Raw genomic sequence first — 12,934 nt, forward strand, 5'->3', positions numbered from 1 at the left:
TGTGGTAAAGAAGAAATCCATTCGATGGAGATTGCTCCAGAAATAAAATTTCCATTAATTATAGCAAAGATTTAATTATTTGGCTTACCAGTTGTTCAGTAGAGAGATTAATTTAATCTTTACCCATCTGTTTAATCCATTACTTCCCTTCCTTCATCTCCCCAGGTGTTAATTACACTAGCAGAGGTGTGCTGAAAGTCTAATTTTATGTGAGTTAAAATGTCAAAATTAACAACTATGAAATAGTTTACATTTTTCAAATAATTCATATCTTGCCAACTCCCTATTAACAGAATTGATTTAAGTTTTTTTCTCTGCCCCAAAATAGTGTTATTAAAATTACAGTATAATAGCATGAGAAATAATTCTTAAAAATTTTAATGGTTCCAACCTTGAGCTCTGATCCAAGCTTAGTTCCAAAACGAATATTTCTGACACAGTAGGGAGCCTGGCTCATGCTTTCAGTTCCTCCACACAGGACAACTTCAGAGTCTCTAGAACAAATTTCCTATTTAAAAACAAACAAACAACACCACCAAAATCCTTTTATAGTGATGGAAATATGTATTAAGCAATAAACCAATAGCAAAGCTAATAAGTAAAACAATAAGTTTTGTTTACAGTAAAACTTTCACATTACAGTGTCTCAAAGGGAAATAAAAGTAATTTCAAAATGAATGCTAAAATATTCATTCCCAAGATACAAGAAGGAAAAAAGCTAGCAGACTTTTCAATCATTTATGCAGGAGTAACAAATCCTACCTACATTTTGACAAGGAATGGTAATTCTTAACTCAATACACATCTTGAAAACTAGCAGAGATATTAATGTCTAGTATAAATGTACAGATTGCCAGCAGATAAAGAATAAGCCCTTAAAAAGGCAAAAGTAAAATTTATCCTATTAATCAATGGACCTGAAGTAGACCAGATTTATAAAAACTATGTTAACCTAGGGTAATCATAAAGAGGAATCCAATTTTTTCCACTATTTGCATTTCTCAGAAAAACAGCAAATAACAATCCTCCAGGAGACCAATGTTTAAAATGATTGCTAGGAAAATCAGGCTTGCTAACTAAGATATATTCTAACAGAAATAAATAAACGTGAAAGTAACTTGTTCATTATGTTTTATCTTTCATTTTATTTTGTAATAAAATACGAAGACTTTGAAAACATAAAGATGTTGACAAATTAAATTTTACTGTATCCCTTTTACCAATGCTCAAGGGAGGAAATCTATTTGCCCAACTACCCCTCAAAGAGATACTAGTTTGTCCTTTGACCAACAGTATTATTCATTACCTTTATAATAAAATACATTTCTTATCATCCTCTAAATTCTCCAACTCCTTTCCTTACCTTATAGTCTTTATTCACTGTTTTGAACTGCCTTACCTGGAACTCTTGCAGACCTGGCATCAGATTCTGCCGCTACAACTTAGTAAACTTAATGCCTTTAATAATCAATTTCCTTGCCTATAAAATGGGAATAACAGTTCTTGCCTCATAGGACTGTTGTGAAGATTAAGTGAGATACTGAATGTAAATCTACGTCTGGCACATAGGAAGCACTCAATAAAAATGAGTCATGACTAGCTTTTTAAAAACTGTGATAAAATACACATAACATAAAACTTACCATTCTAATCAATTCTAGCTGTGCAAGTCATTAAACACATTCACAATTGCTGGGAGCCAGCGTGAGGAATCCCGCCTGTGCCAACGGTCATGAGGAAGGAAGCCAGACATACGCAAAGGCGTGATCTAGCTTCAGGGGTTCCCCCTGGGTTTTCCTGAATGTCTACCCCCCAAAACCAGAGTCTGCCTGCCTTATTGTACTGTGCTTTCCACTCTTCTGCCTCTAAAAGGAATTAACTTAGGGCTCCAGTTAACAGTCTCCTGCATATAAAAGGAATGTTTCAGCTCAAACCCCTCTGATGGCTCTCTAACTTGCCTGACAGGTTTCCCTGGACTTTTTACAACTTGTGAATTGCTTACAGCCCCCCAACCATGAGAGGCACAAAGCTTAAAGCATCTTAGAGATACAGAGCCTTTTCTAAAGAGCTAGAAATTATATTGGTGATGGGTTTTCACTGTTGACTCAATGACTGCTGCCAGGCCTCCATAGTCTTTATCTTTTAGGCACCTGAAAGATATTAATCAATGTAATTGGGAAATAGGAATATAGTAGTTTTGATGTTAGCAACACTAGACTTTTGAGTTAATTACTTTTCTTTGTTATATATCACTGCACTCTTATGTCCTTGCTATGTAAGAATGTAACTTTATTTAGTGCTTTCTGAGAGTGGCACCAGACTTTGGGAAGAACAACACTTTTAAGACAAATAAGTCTTCTAGTTGACAAACCCTTATCAGAAAAGGGCCGTAAAATGTTAATTGGCCTTCTGGCCAGAAGATGATGTAAATCACCTAAGACTTGTATATACAACTAAGTATGCAGAGAAAAAGCCTGGTCTCAATAAGAGTCAGGGCTGCTGACACTGCATAATTTTATATTATCCATTGATCTCTATGTACAAAAAAAAGGTATAAAAGGCCTTTCTGGACAATAGAGGATGGGCCAGTCATTGGACTGGCTTCCCCCGTGTGGTCTATTCTCCTTCTCTCCTTTTCTGGCTGAATTCCCATCTGGAGCGGGGAGGCTCACCACGTCTACTTACTTGCCCTGGCTTCTAAGATCCATGAGAGAGGGAGCCCAAGGCGGGGCACCCTCCAATATTCAAATGGATGCTGGTGGCCTAACGTAGATGATGCAAACTTCTTGTCCTGAAGTTTTATTGGCTTTCCCCGTAAACCAAGTTATTCAGCCTCTTTTCTCCACTAAATTTTCCTACTACACTATTTCTTCCTAATCTCTCTTTATATTTCTAATTAAATAAATAAGTTTTCCTCGCCTACGCTGTCTCCCCTTTGAATTCCCTGGATCCACCGGGGCAGGACCCCGGCAAGTGGTGCCCAGAACAGGCTATTTGAAGGTAGGTTCTTTGGAGCAAATGCTCCCCCCAGAGCACTCTCTGTTGTTCCCCCCAGAGTGATTTAATCACTCCCTCTGGAGTACTTTCAGTTACTCCCCCAGTGTTGAGTTTTCCAGACGGCTAGGACCCCAGCACACAATGTTATGCAACCAACCACCATTACTTCCAGAAGTCTTATCAGCTTCCAAACTGAAACCCTGTATCCATTAAAGACTAACTCCTCATTTTCTCTTCCCCACCAGCCCCAGCAATCCCCATTTTACTGTCTGTCTCTATGAATCTGACCACTCTAGGGACCTCATATAAGTGGACTCATACAATATTTGTTCTTTAGTGATTGGCTTATTCCATTTAGCATAGTGTTTCCAGGGTTCACCACTAGCTTTTATGAACTGATTTTCTTGCATGTTCATAATGTATATATCCAAAAAATGATTTTCTATGAATATTTTCCAAGAAAAATCAAATATTGATCTCTCTTCATAAATACTATAAAATTAAAAACCTAGTATTACACTGAAGTGAGGCATTTCCTCTACTAACTACCAATATTTTCAGAGAATTAATAAAATGCTGCTCTTACCTGACATCCACTCACAATGGACTGGAAACCAGAGCCACAGAGCCTGTTAATAGTGATAGCTGGGGTCTCTTTTGGGATTCCCACACGCAAACCAACATGTCTTGCCAAGTATATAGCATCTGAAGAACTCTGGAACAGAAGGAAAAGAAAAAGAATTGCCTCTATAAATCCAGGAAATCAAGAAGAAGGACAAAATACACTAAAATGTCCACAATGTTTAAAAAATTATAAACAATATGGCTCTAAGGTATGACATAATACATATAGGTATAACATATTTTATACAGTAAGTGTGAATGATTTGAATATAAACTATAATTTGGTTGACTGGTTTTTAAACAAACTAAGTATGAGAAATTCTTATATTAAATCTTCAGGAGAATACAGAATTTTATAACAATCAGAGCTGTTTAAAAATGGAATAGGCTATCTCAAAGTAGTATGTTCTTTACCAAAGGATGCATCTGAGACTGTGGTTCACAACCTTGGCTGCACACTGTAATAACCAGGGAAGCTTTATTAACATAGAAACACACATAAAACAAGGTTATTTTTTGATCAGTTAACAAATATGTTGTGGCTGGAGGCTCACAGGAACTGTCATTTCACTGGGAACGGTTGTTCAGCAGTTGCTAACTCAGCATACTCAGCAACTATACAAAACATAACTACTGTGAATATTGAGAACTGACTACCATGAACAGCTGTGTGCCAATAAACTAAATGCATGCATATTAAGTCACTTCAGTCATGTCGACTCTTTTTGTGACTCTAGGGACTGTAAGACTGCCAGGGTCCTGTGTCCATGGGGATTCTCCATGCAAGAATACTGGAATGGACTTCCATGCCCTCCTCTAGGGGATCTTCCCAACCCAGGGATCAAACCCATGTCTCTTAAGTCTTCTGTACCGGCAAGCAAGTTCTTTAACATTGCTGCTACGTCACTTCAGTCATGTTCAGCTCTGTGTGACCCCATAGACGGCAGCCCACCAGGCTCCCCCATCCCTGGGATTCTCCAGGCAAGAACACTGGAGTGGGTTGCCATTTCCTTCTCCAGTGCATGAAAGTGAAAAGTGAAAGTGAAGTTGCTCAGTCGTGTCTGACTCTTAGCAACCCCATGGACTACAGCCTACCAGGCTCCTCCGTCCATGGGATTTTCCAGGCAAGAGTACTGGAGTGGGCTGCCATTGAGTGCCACCTAGAAAGCCCAATAAATTAAATAACTTAGGTGAAAAGGAAAAATGTCTTGAAAGAAAGAAACTACCAAAACCAAGTCAAGGAAAAATGGACAATCAGAATAGACCTATAACAAGTGAGTTCAGTTCAGTCATTCAGTTGTGTCCAACTCTTTGCAACCCCATGGACTGCACCATGCCAGGCCTCCCTGTCCATCACCAACTCCCAGAGTTTACTCAAACTCATGTCCACTGAGTCAATGATGCCATCCAACCATCTCATCCTCTGTCATCCCCTTCTCCTCCTGCTTTCAATCTTTCCCAGCATCAGGGTCTTTTCAGATGAGTCAGTTCTTCACATCAGATGGTCAAAGTATTAGAGTTTCAGCTTCAACATCAGTCCTTCCAATGAATATTCAGGACTGATTTCCTTTAGGATGGACTGGTTGGATCTCCTTGCAGTCCAAGGGACTCTCAAGAGTCTTCTCCAACACCATAGTTCAAAAGCATCAATTCTTTGGTGCTCAGCTTTCGTTATAGTCCAACTCTCACATCCACACATGACTACCGGAAAAACCATAGCCTTGACTAGATGGACCTTTGTTGGCAAAGTAATGTCTCTGCTTTTTAATAAGCTGTCTAGGTTGGTCATAACTTTTCTTCCAAGGAGCAAGCGTCTTTTAATTTCATGGCTGAAATCACCATCTGCAGTGATTTTGGAGCACAAGAAAATAAAGTCTGTCACTGTTTCCACTATTTCCCCATCTATTTGCCATGAAGTGAGGGGACAAGATGCCATAATCTTAGTTTTCTGAATATTGAGTTTTAAGTCAACTTTTTCACTCTCCTCTTTCATCAAGAGTTCTTTAGTTCTTCTTTGCTTTCTCCCATAAGTGTGGAGTCATTCTGCATATCTGAGGTTACTGATATTTCTCCCAGCAACCTTGATTCCAACTTGTGCTTCATCCAGTCCAGCATTTCTCATTATATACTCTGCACAGAAGTTAAATAAGCAGGGTGACAATATACAGCCTTGACGTACTCCTTTCCTGATTTGGAACCAGTCTGTTGCTCCATGTCCAGTTCTAACTGTCGTTTCTTGACCTGCATACAGATTTTTCAGGAGACAGGTCAGGTGGTCTGGTATTCCCATCTCTTTCAGAGTTTTCCACAGTTTATTGTGATTCACACAGTAAAAGGCCTTGGCACAGAATAAAGCAGATGTTTTTCTGGAACTCTCTTGCTTTTTCGATGACCCAGTGGATGTTGGCAATTTGATCTCTGGTTCCTCTGCCTTTTCTAAATCCAGCTTGAACATCTGGAAGTTCATGGTTCACGTACTGTTGAAGCCTGGCTTGGAGAATTTTGAGCATATTTTGCTAGCATGTTGGCTTCCCTTGTGGCTCAGCTGGTAAAGAATCCGCCTGCAATGCAGGAGACCTGGGTTCGATCTCTGGGTTGGGAAGATCCTCTGGAGAAGGGAAAGGCTACCCATTCTAGTATTCTGGCCTGGAGAATTCCATGGACTGTATAGTCTATGGGGTTGCAAAGAGTCGGACATGACTGAGCAACTTTCACTTTCACTTGCTAGCGTGTGAGATGAGTACAATTGTGCAGCAGTTTGAGCATTTTTGGCATTGCCTTTCTTTGGGATTGGAATGAAAACTGACCTTTTCCAGTCCTGTGGCCACTGCTGAGTTTTCCAAATTTGCTGGCATATTGAGTGCAGCACTTTCTTTTGCTGGCATATTGAGTGTAGCATCATCTTTTAGGATTCGAAATAGCTCAACTGGAATTCCATCATCTCCACTAGCTTTGTTCATAGTGATGCTTCCTAAGGCCCACTTGACTTCACAGTCCAGGATGTCTGGCTCTAGGTGAGTGATCACACCATCGTGATTATCTGGGTCACGAAGATCTTTTTTGTATAGATCTTCTGTGTATTCTTGTCACCTCTTCTTCACTATCTTCTGCCTTTGTTATGTCCATACCATTTCTGTCCTTGATTGAGCCCATCTTTGCATGAAATGTTGTTCCCTTGGTATCTCTAATTTTCTTGAAGAAATCTCTAGTCTTTCCCATTCTGTTGTTTTCTTCTATTTCTTTGCATTGATCACTGAGGAAGGCTTTCTTATCTCTCCTTGCTATTCTTTGGAACTCTCCATTCAAATGGGTATATCTTTCCTTTTCTCCTTTGCCTTTAGCTTCTCTTCTTTTCATAGCTGTTTGCAAGGCCTCCTCAGACAACCATTTTGCCTTTTTGCATTTCTTTTTCTTGGGGTGAAGACTGAATTAATTAGTACAAAACACAACTCACAAAAAAAAAGCCAGACAGGCTTCATTACTGAATTCTACCAAACATTTAAAGAAGATACCGATAATTCATGAACTGTTCCTAAAGAATAGAAAAGGATCACTTCCCAACTCAGCATGAAGCCAGAATTATACTGATAAAAAAATTAGACAAAGACATCACAAAAACTACTGATTAATATCTCTTATGAATATGGATATAAAAATCTTCAACAAAATACTAGCAAACAAAATTCAGCAATTTAGAAAAAGAATTATACACTATGATCAGTGCAAGGGTCATTGAGAAATGTAAGGTTGTTTCATCACCTGAAAGTCAATTAATATATCACATTGTATCAACAGAATAAAAACCAAAAATCATATGATTATCTCAGTTGACATAGAAAAAGCAACTGACAAAAATCTAACAACATTTCATGATAAATACACTCAACAACCTAGGAACAGAAAAAGAATTTCCTCAATCTGATAAAGGAAACCTACAAAAATCCACATAACACCACACTTAATGCTGAAAGACCAGAGGCTTTCCCCCACAGTATCAGGAACAAGAGAGAAACATCCATTTTTTGTCACTTTTATTCAACATCAGAAGTTCTAGACAGAGTAATGAGGCAAGAAAAATAAATATAAAAGTAAAAGAAATACAGATTGGAAAGGGAAAAGCAAAACTATCTCTGCTCTCAGATGACATGATGCTATATATAAAAAATCCTAAGTAATCAACTAGAAAACCATTAGAACTAATAAACGAATTCTGCAAGGTTTCAGGATATAAGATTAATATATAAAAATCAACTGTATTTCTTTGTTCTTAAAATCAACTGCATTTCTATACACTTGCTATGAAAAATTTGAAAACTAAATAAGAAAACAGTTCACTTACAATAGCATGTAAAAGAATAAAATACTTAGGAATAAATTTAATAAAAGAAGTGCAAAATTTATATTCTGAAAACTATAAGACATTGTTGAAAAAATTAAACAGGATTTATACAAAAAACATGCCATGTTCACAGATCAGAAAACTTACTAATACTAATACTAATACTAATACTAATACCGTTGAGATGGCAATACTCCGCCAACTGACCTACAGATTCAAAACAATCCTATCAGAATCGTAGCTGACTTCTTTGTAGAAATGGATAAACATTCTAAAATTCATATTTTAGAATTGCAGGAGACCAGAATAGCCAAAACAACTTTGAAAAGAAAAACTGAGTAGGAGACTCACATTTCTTGATTTCTAAACTTACTATGAAGCAATGATAATCAATATAATCAACATAGTGTGGAACTGACATATAAAGGATAGACATACAGATAAGTGCAATAGAATGAGGAGTCAAAAAATAAAATCACGTGTCTATGGTCAGCTGATTTTCAATAACAGTGGCAAGATCGTCCAATGGGAGAAAGAAGAGTCTTCTCAAACGGTGCTAGAACAACTGGATAGTCATATGCAAAAGAATGAATTTGAATCTGTACTTCAAAACATATATAAAAATTAAATAAAAATAAACCAAAGACCTAAATATATGAACTAAAACTTAGAAGAAAACATAGGAATAAATCTTTGCAACCTTAGATCTGGAAATAGATTCTTAGATAATGACACCAAAAGCCTGAGCAGTAGCAACCAAAATTGGGCTTCATCAAAATTCAAAATTTTCATACTCTAAAGGATATAATTAAGAAATGAAAAGATAATCAAGTTAGAAAAATATTTGCAGATCATGTTATCTGTTAAGGGACTTGTATCTAGTATATAAAAACAACACTTATGATCAATAATGAAAAGACAAATAACTTAATTAAAAAGCGGGAAAAGGATATTACTTAGACATTCTCCAAGAATCCGCCTGCAATGCAGGAGACCCCAGTTTGGTTCCTGGGTCGGGAAGATCCACTGGAGAAGGGATAGATTACCCACTCCGGTATTCTTGGGCTTCCCTTGTGGTTAAGCTGGTAAAGAATCTGCCTGTAATGTGGAAGACCTGGGTTTGATCCCTGGGTGGGGAAGATCCCCTGGAGAAGGGAATATAGCTACCCTTTCCAGTATTCTGGCCTGGAGAATTCCAGGGACTGTACAGTACATGGGGTCGCAAAGAGTCAGATACCACTGAGCGACTTCACTTTTACTTTCAAGAAGATATAGCAATGGACACAAGCTCATGAAATTATGTTCAATATCATCAATCATCAGGGAAAGGCAAATTAAAACCACAATGAGATACTACTTCCCATTCACTAGCATGGCTACAGTAATTTAAAAAAAAGACACACAATAACAAGTGTTGACAAGAATATGGAGAAAGTGGAACCTTCATATCCTGTAGACAGGAATGTAAAATGTTCAGCTGCTTTGGAAAGCAATCTGAAAGTTTTTGAAACAACTAAATGTAGAGCTAACATATAACCTAGCATTTACACTCATAGGGATATACCCAAGGGAAATGAAACCCTGTGTCCATACAGAAACTTGTACATGATGTTCAAAGAAGTATTATTCACAAGGGACAATTGTGCACCTCTCTCTGAGCCTTCTCCCAGTTCTAAGAGCTGAAAGCATGCAGTGGAGGAGGTGGCAGTAGTCTCAAGGTGTCTCACCCAGTCTGGAAACACCTTATAAGCCAGAAGAACAGTGACAGGCTCTAGTACTGTCAGTGGCTAGCGGTAAAGAACCCACCTGCCAATGCAGCAGATGTTAAGATGCAGGTTCAATCCCTGGGTTGGGAAGATCCCCTGGAGGGCATGGCAACATGCTCCAGTATTCTTGACTGCAGAATCCCACGGACAGAGGAGCCTGGTGGGCCATATAGTCCATAGGGCTGCACAGACAGACACGACTGAAGGGATTTGGCATGCACGCACTGGTGGTGGCAAAGCACTAAATGTGGAGCCTCCATCCCACCAATGAGGTGTGGGAAGAGTAAGAGCATCCGCATATCTTGACCACACTTTGAAGGCAAATTCAGCTTTCAATTATTGCCAATGAATGATTTACTTTGTACACCATATATAGCAAGGTAGAGCGTAAAAGAGCTTCTCATTCCCCACAACAAACACTGACCAAGCTTCTACTGTGAAGAAATTATAGACACAGAGAGAACCAATTTACTTTAAGTAAGTCAAGGAAATTAATCTGTTATTTAAGAAGCAATGAAATGTATCCAAGTCCCAGACAGATACATAGTTTCCAAACATATGCTCCTTTGAATTATATATGCCACTGCTTCGGGGGTCAGGGAATTGCTTAAATTATGAATACCCTTAACTATTATTAACTAGTACACCATTATGACATGTTAAAGGAATTATTTTTAGAAACTGATAAAAGAAAGCAATAGGAGTGAATACTTCCCTTCAGCCCTACTAACCTGCAAGACATTGCCTACAACGACACTGTCAACAGTTTCAGGTGAGACTTTGCCAGCAGACAAGGCAGCCCTGGCAGCAAACTCAGCCATGTCAGTAGCTGTGAAGTCTTTCAGAAGACCTCCATAAGCTCCAAAGGGGGTCCGCTTAGCAGCAACGATGAACACACCTATTGCAAGGAGAAATTTATAAGCAATTGCAGATTCGTCAGTATTCCTAACATGCTTTAAACAATTCTCTGTGAACTTTACTATAAAGCACAATTTTCAATTAAATAACTGAAAATCTCTGTCGCATAATACATAGCATGGGTCACACATACACAAGCAGTCCTAAGGGTTATCATTTTGATCAATACCTGCATGCTGGTAACCAAGAACTGCTTGGCAGGCTTTGATGCAAATCCATGTTGGCTGGACAACATTTTTATAAACTGATTATTTGCTGATGATTTGTTTAAAATGGAAATGCTTCTACTTGCTGAAATATATTGCTTAGTCACAGAACCAAAGAATCTCCCAACTAAAGGTACCTGAAGGCCAAGCACTCACACCATGAACGCCCTCCAGACTATTTCTGATGAAAGGTCCTCTCTAACTTGTGCTAAAGGCATGCTCTATTGTGTGAAGCAGTGTTACCGTGAACGGTCAACAGAAACTAATGATTTTTTTCTCATACTGAGCTGGCTTGGCTTACCAAATCTTCCATCCACCAATCCCAGTTCCATCCAAATGCATCCCAAACTCAATTTATATAGCTTCTAGAATAAAGAATTGAATTTGAATTTGTATTTGTATTTGAATTTGTATTATATATGTCACTGCTTCTAGAGTCAGAGGATGACTCAGATTACAAACTTCAAATAACTTGAACTATTATCTGTTACTCTTAGAATAAAACGGGCAAAACAGATACGCTGTTATCATGGGTAGCCCCTCCAGTACCTGATGTCAGCTAACGTGTAAAATTCCCCAGACCTAAATTCTCTTTTCTGAAGTACGTAAGAAGTATCCTTTCAATAATTCTTTAATTCTGGTTGTTTTCTTCTAAAGCCTCTAGTTCACTAATATCCTATTTTAATGTGTGTCAGAGTATAACGAAGTGTCCTACATCTGACCTAACCACAAAGGATACAGAGGAATTATCTATACATCTATTAATACAAAGACTACAAATTTGCAGTATCACTATTAGTTCAATTGGTGTCTCTGTACAGACAAACTGCCCCTTCTCAAGGCACTCTAGTGCCACCAATGGAAAAAAAAAGTCATGTTTAACAAATCTACAAGGACTAGGATGTGAGTGGCACCCACTAGAGTAGCAAAATGCAAAAATGCAAAGCCTGCATACTGGGGAACAACATCAGTTAACAGCTGCTTCATCATAGTAACATTTATTAGGCACTAGACATCTCGTCACTTGTCATGTAACATCTACTCTTCCCAAACAACTCTGCAAGGTAAATATTATAGTCAACATATAGGGGGTACTTACTGTATGACAGACTTCAGGCTGTATGCTTTACATAGACTAAATCCTCTCAAAGACAATCTGAGCACACATTTCCACATCTTGCCAAGAAACTATGAGACTTTTTAACAATGGGTTTGTGCCCAGATACACAATTCTCCTTTATGTTAGCGATCTCTTTTGATAGAACAAACTTAACCTATCCTAAAAAAATTCCAGCTTTTTCTTTGATTTCTACTTTGAGAAATTTACAGTCTAAAAGAATGTTAGCAGCAACATACATTAACTACAATTTAGAACAGATCTGATTGGTTCTTTAAAGATAAAATATTCAGATGTTTACAAAAGGCAATAAATATTAAAGTGAAAGTGTCACTCAGTCATGTCCAACTCTTTGCAATCCCATGGACTGCAGCCCATCAGGCTCCTCTGTCCATGGAACTCTCCAGGCAAGAGTGTTTGCAATTTCCTTCTCCACGGGATCTTCCCGACCCAGGGACTGAACCCGTCTCTCGCAGTGCAGGCAGACTCTTCACTGACTGAGCCACCAGGGAAGCAAAATATTAGCTTAGTGCATTAAAAATGTTTTCCTCTGATAGATGGGTTGTTCTGTGCCACTGTACCTTCCTGTCTGCGTGCTCAGTTACTAAGTCACGTCCAACTCTTTGCAATCCCATAGACTATAGCCAGCCAGGTTCCTCTCTCCACGGGGATTTCAGGTAAGAATACTGGAGTGGGATGCCATTTCTCTTTCAGGGGCTCTTACAGACCTAGGGATCAAACCCTTGTTTCCTGCATCGGCAGGCGAGTTCTGTAGCACTGAGCCACCAGGGAAGCCCATGCCTTCCTGTAAATGTCCTCTAATCCTCCTTGATTGACAGTCTCGGCCTTTTTTCATATCGGTGTTAACTTGTATTTCATTTTCCTTTCCCTTTTGCTTGCTTTCTTCCTAATTTTGGTACAGTCCTATCTCTGGTCATCACCTAGTATGCTCCTATTTGGCCAACTC

At 38.5% G+C, this 12,934-nt stretch overlaps 1 protein-coding gene across 9 annotated transcripts in view; it reads right to left on the reverse strand.

Annotated features, from left to right (window-relative positions):
• Positions 1-12,934, reverse strand: part of ACAA2 (acetyl-CoA acyltransferase 2) — a 32,820-nt gene that overhangs the window by 13,004 nt on the left and 6,882 nt on the right. For all 9 annotated transcript variants that reach the window (XM_027960803.2, XM_060405518.1, XM_060405521.1 and 6 more), the window contains 3 exons: positions 10,458-10,624; positions 3,584-3,712; positions 392-508 (listed from right to left, as the gene is read on the reverse strand). In XM_027960803.2, the coding sequence (XP_027816604.1) occupies positions 392-508; positions 3,584-3,712; positions 10,458-10,624 (413 nt within the window). The remainder of the gene's footprint in view (positions 1-391; positions 509-3,583; positions 3,713-10,457; positions 10,625-12,934) is intronic.

This window comes from Ovis aries, chromosome 23 (assembly GCF_016772045.2).
Source record: "Ovis aries strain OAR_USU_Benz2616 breed Rambouillet chromosome 23, ARS-UI_Ramb_v3.0, whole genome shotgun sequence".
Classification (NCBI taxonomy): Eukaryota; Metazoa; Chordata; class Mammalia; order Artiodactyla; family Bovidae; genus Ovis; species Ovis aries.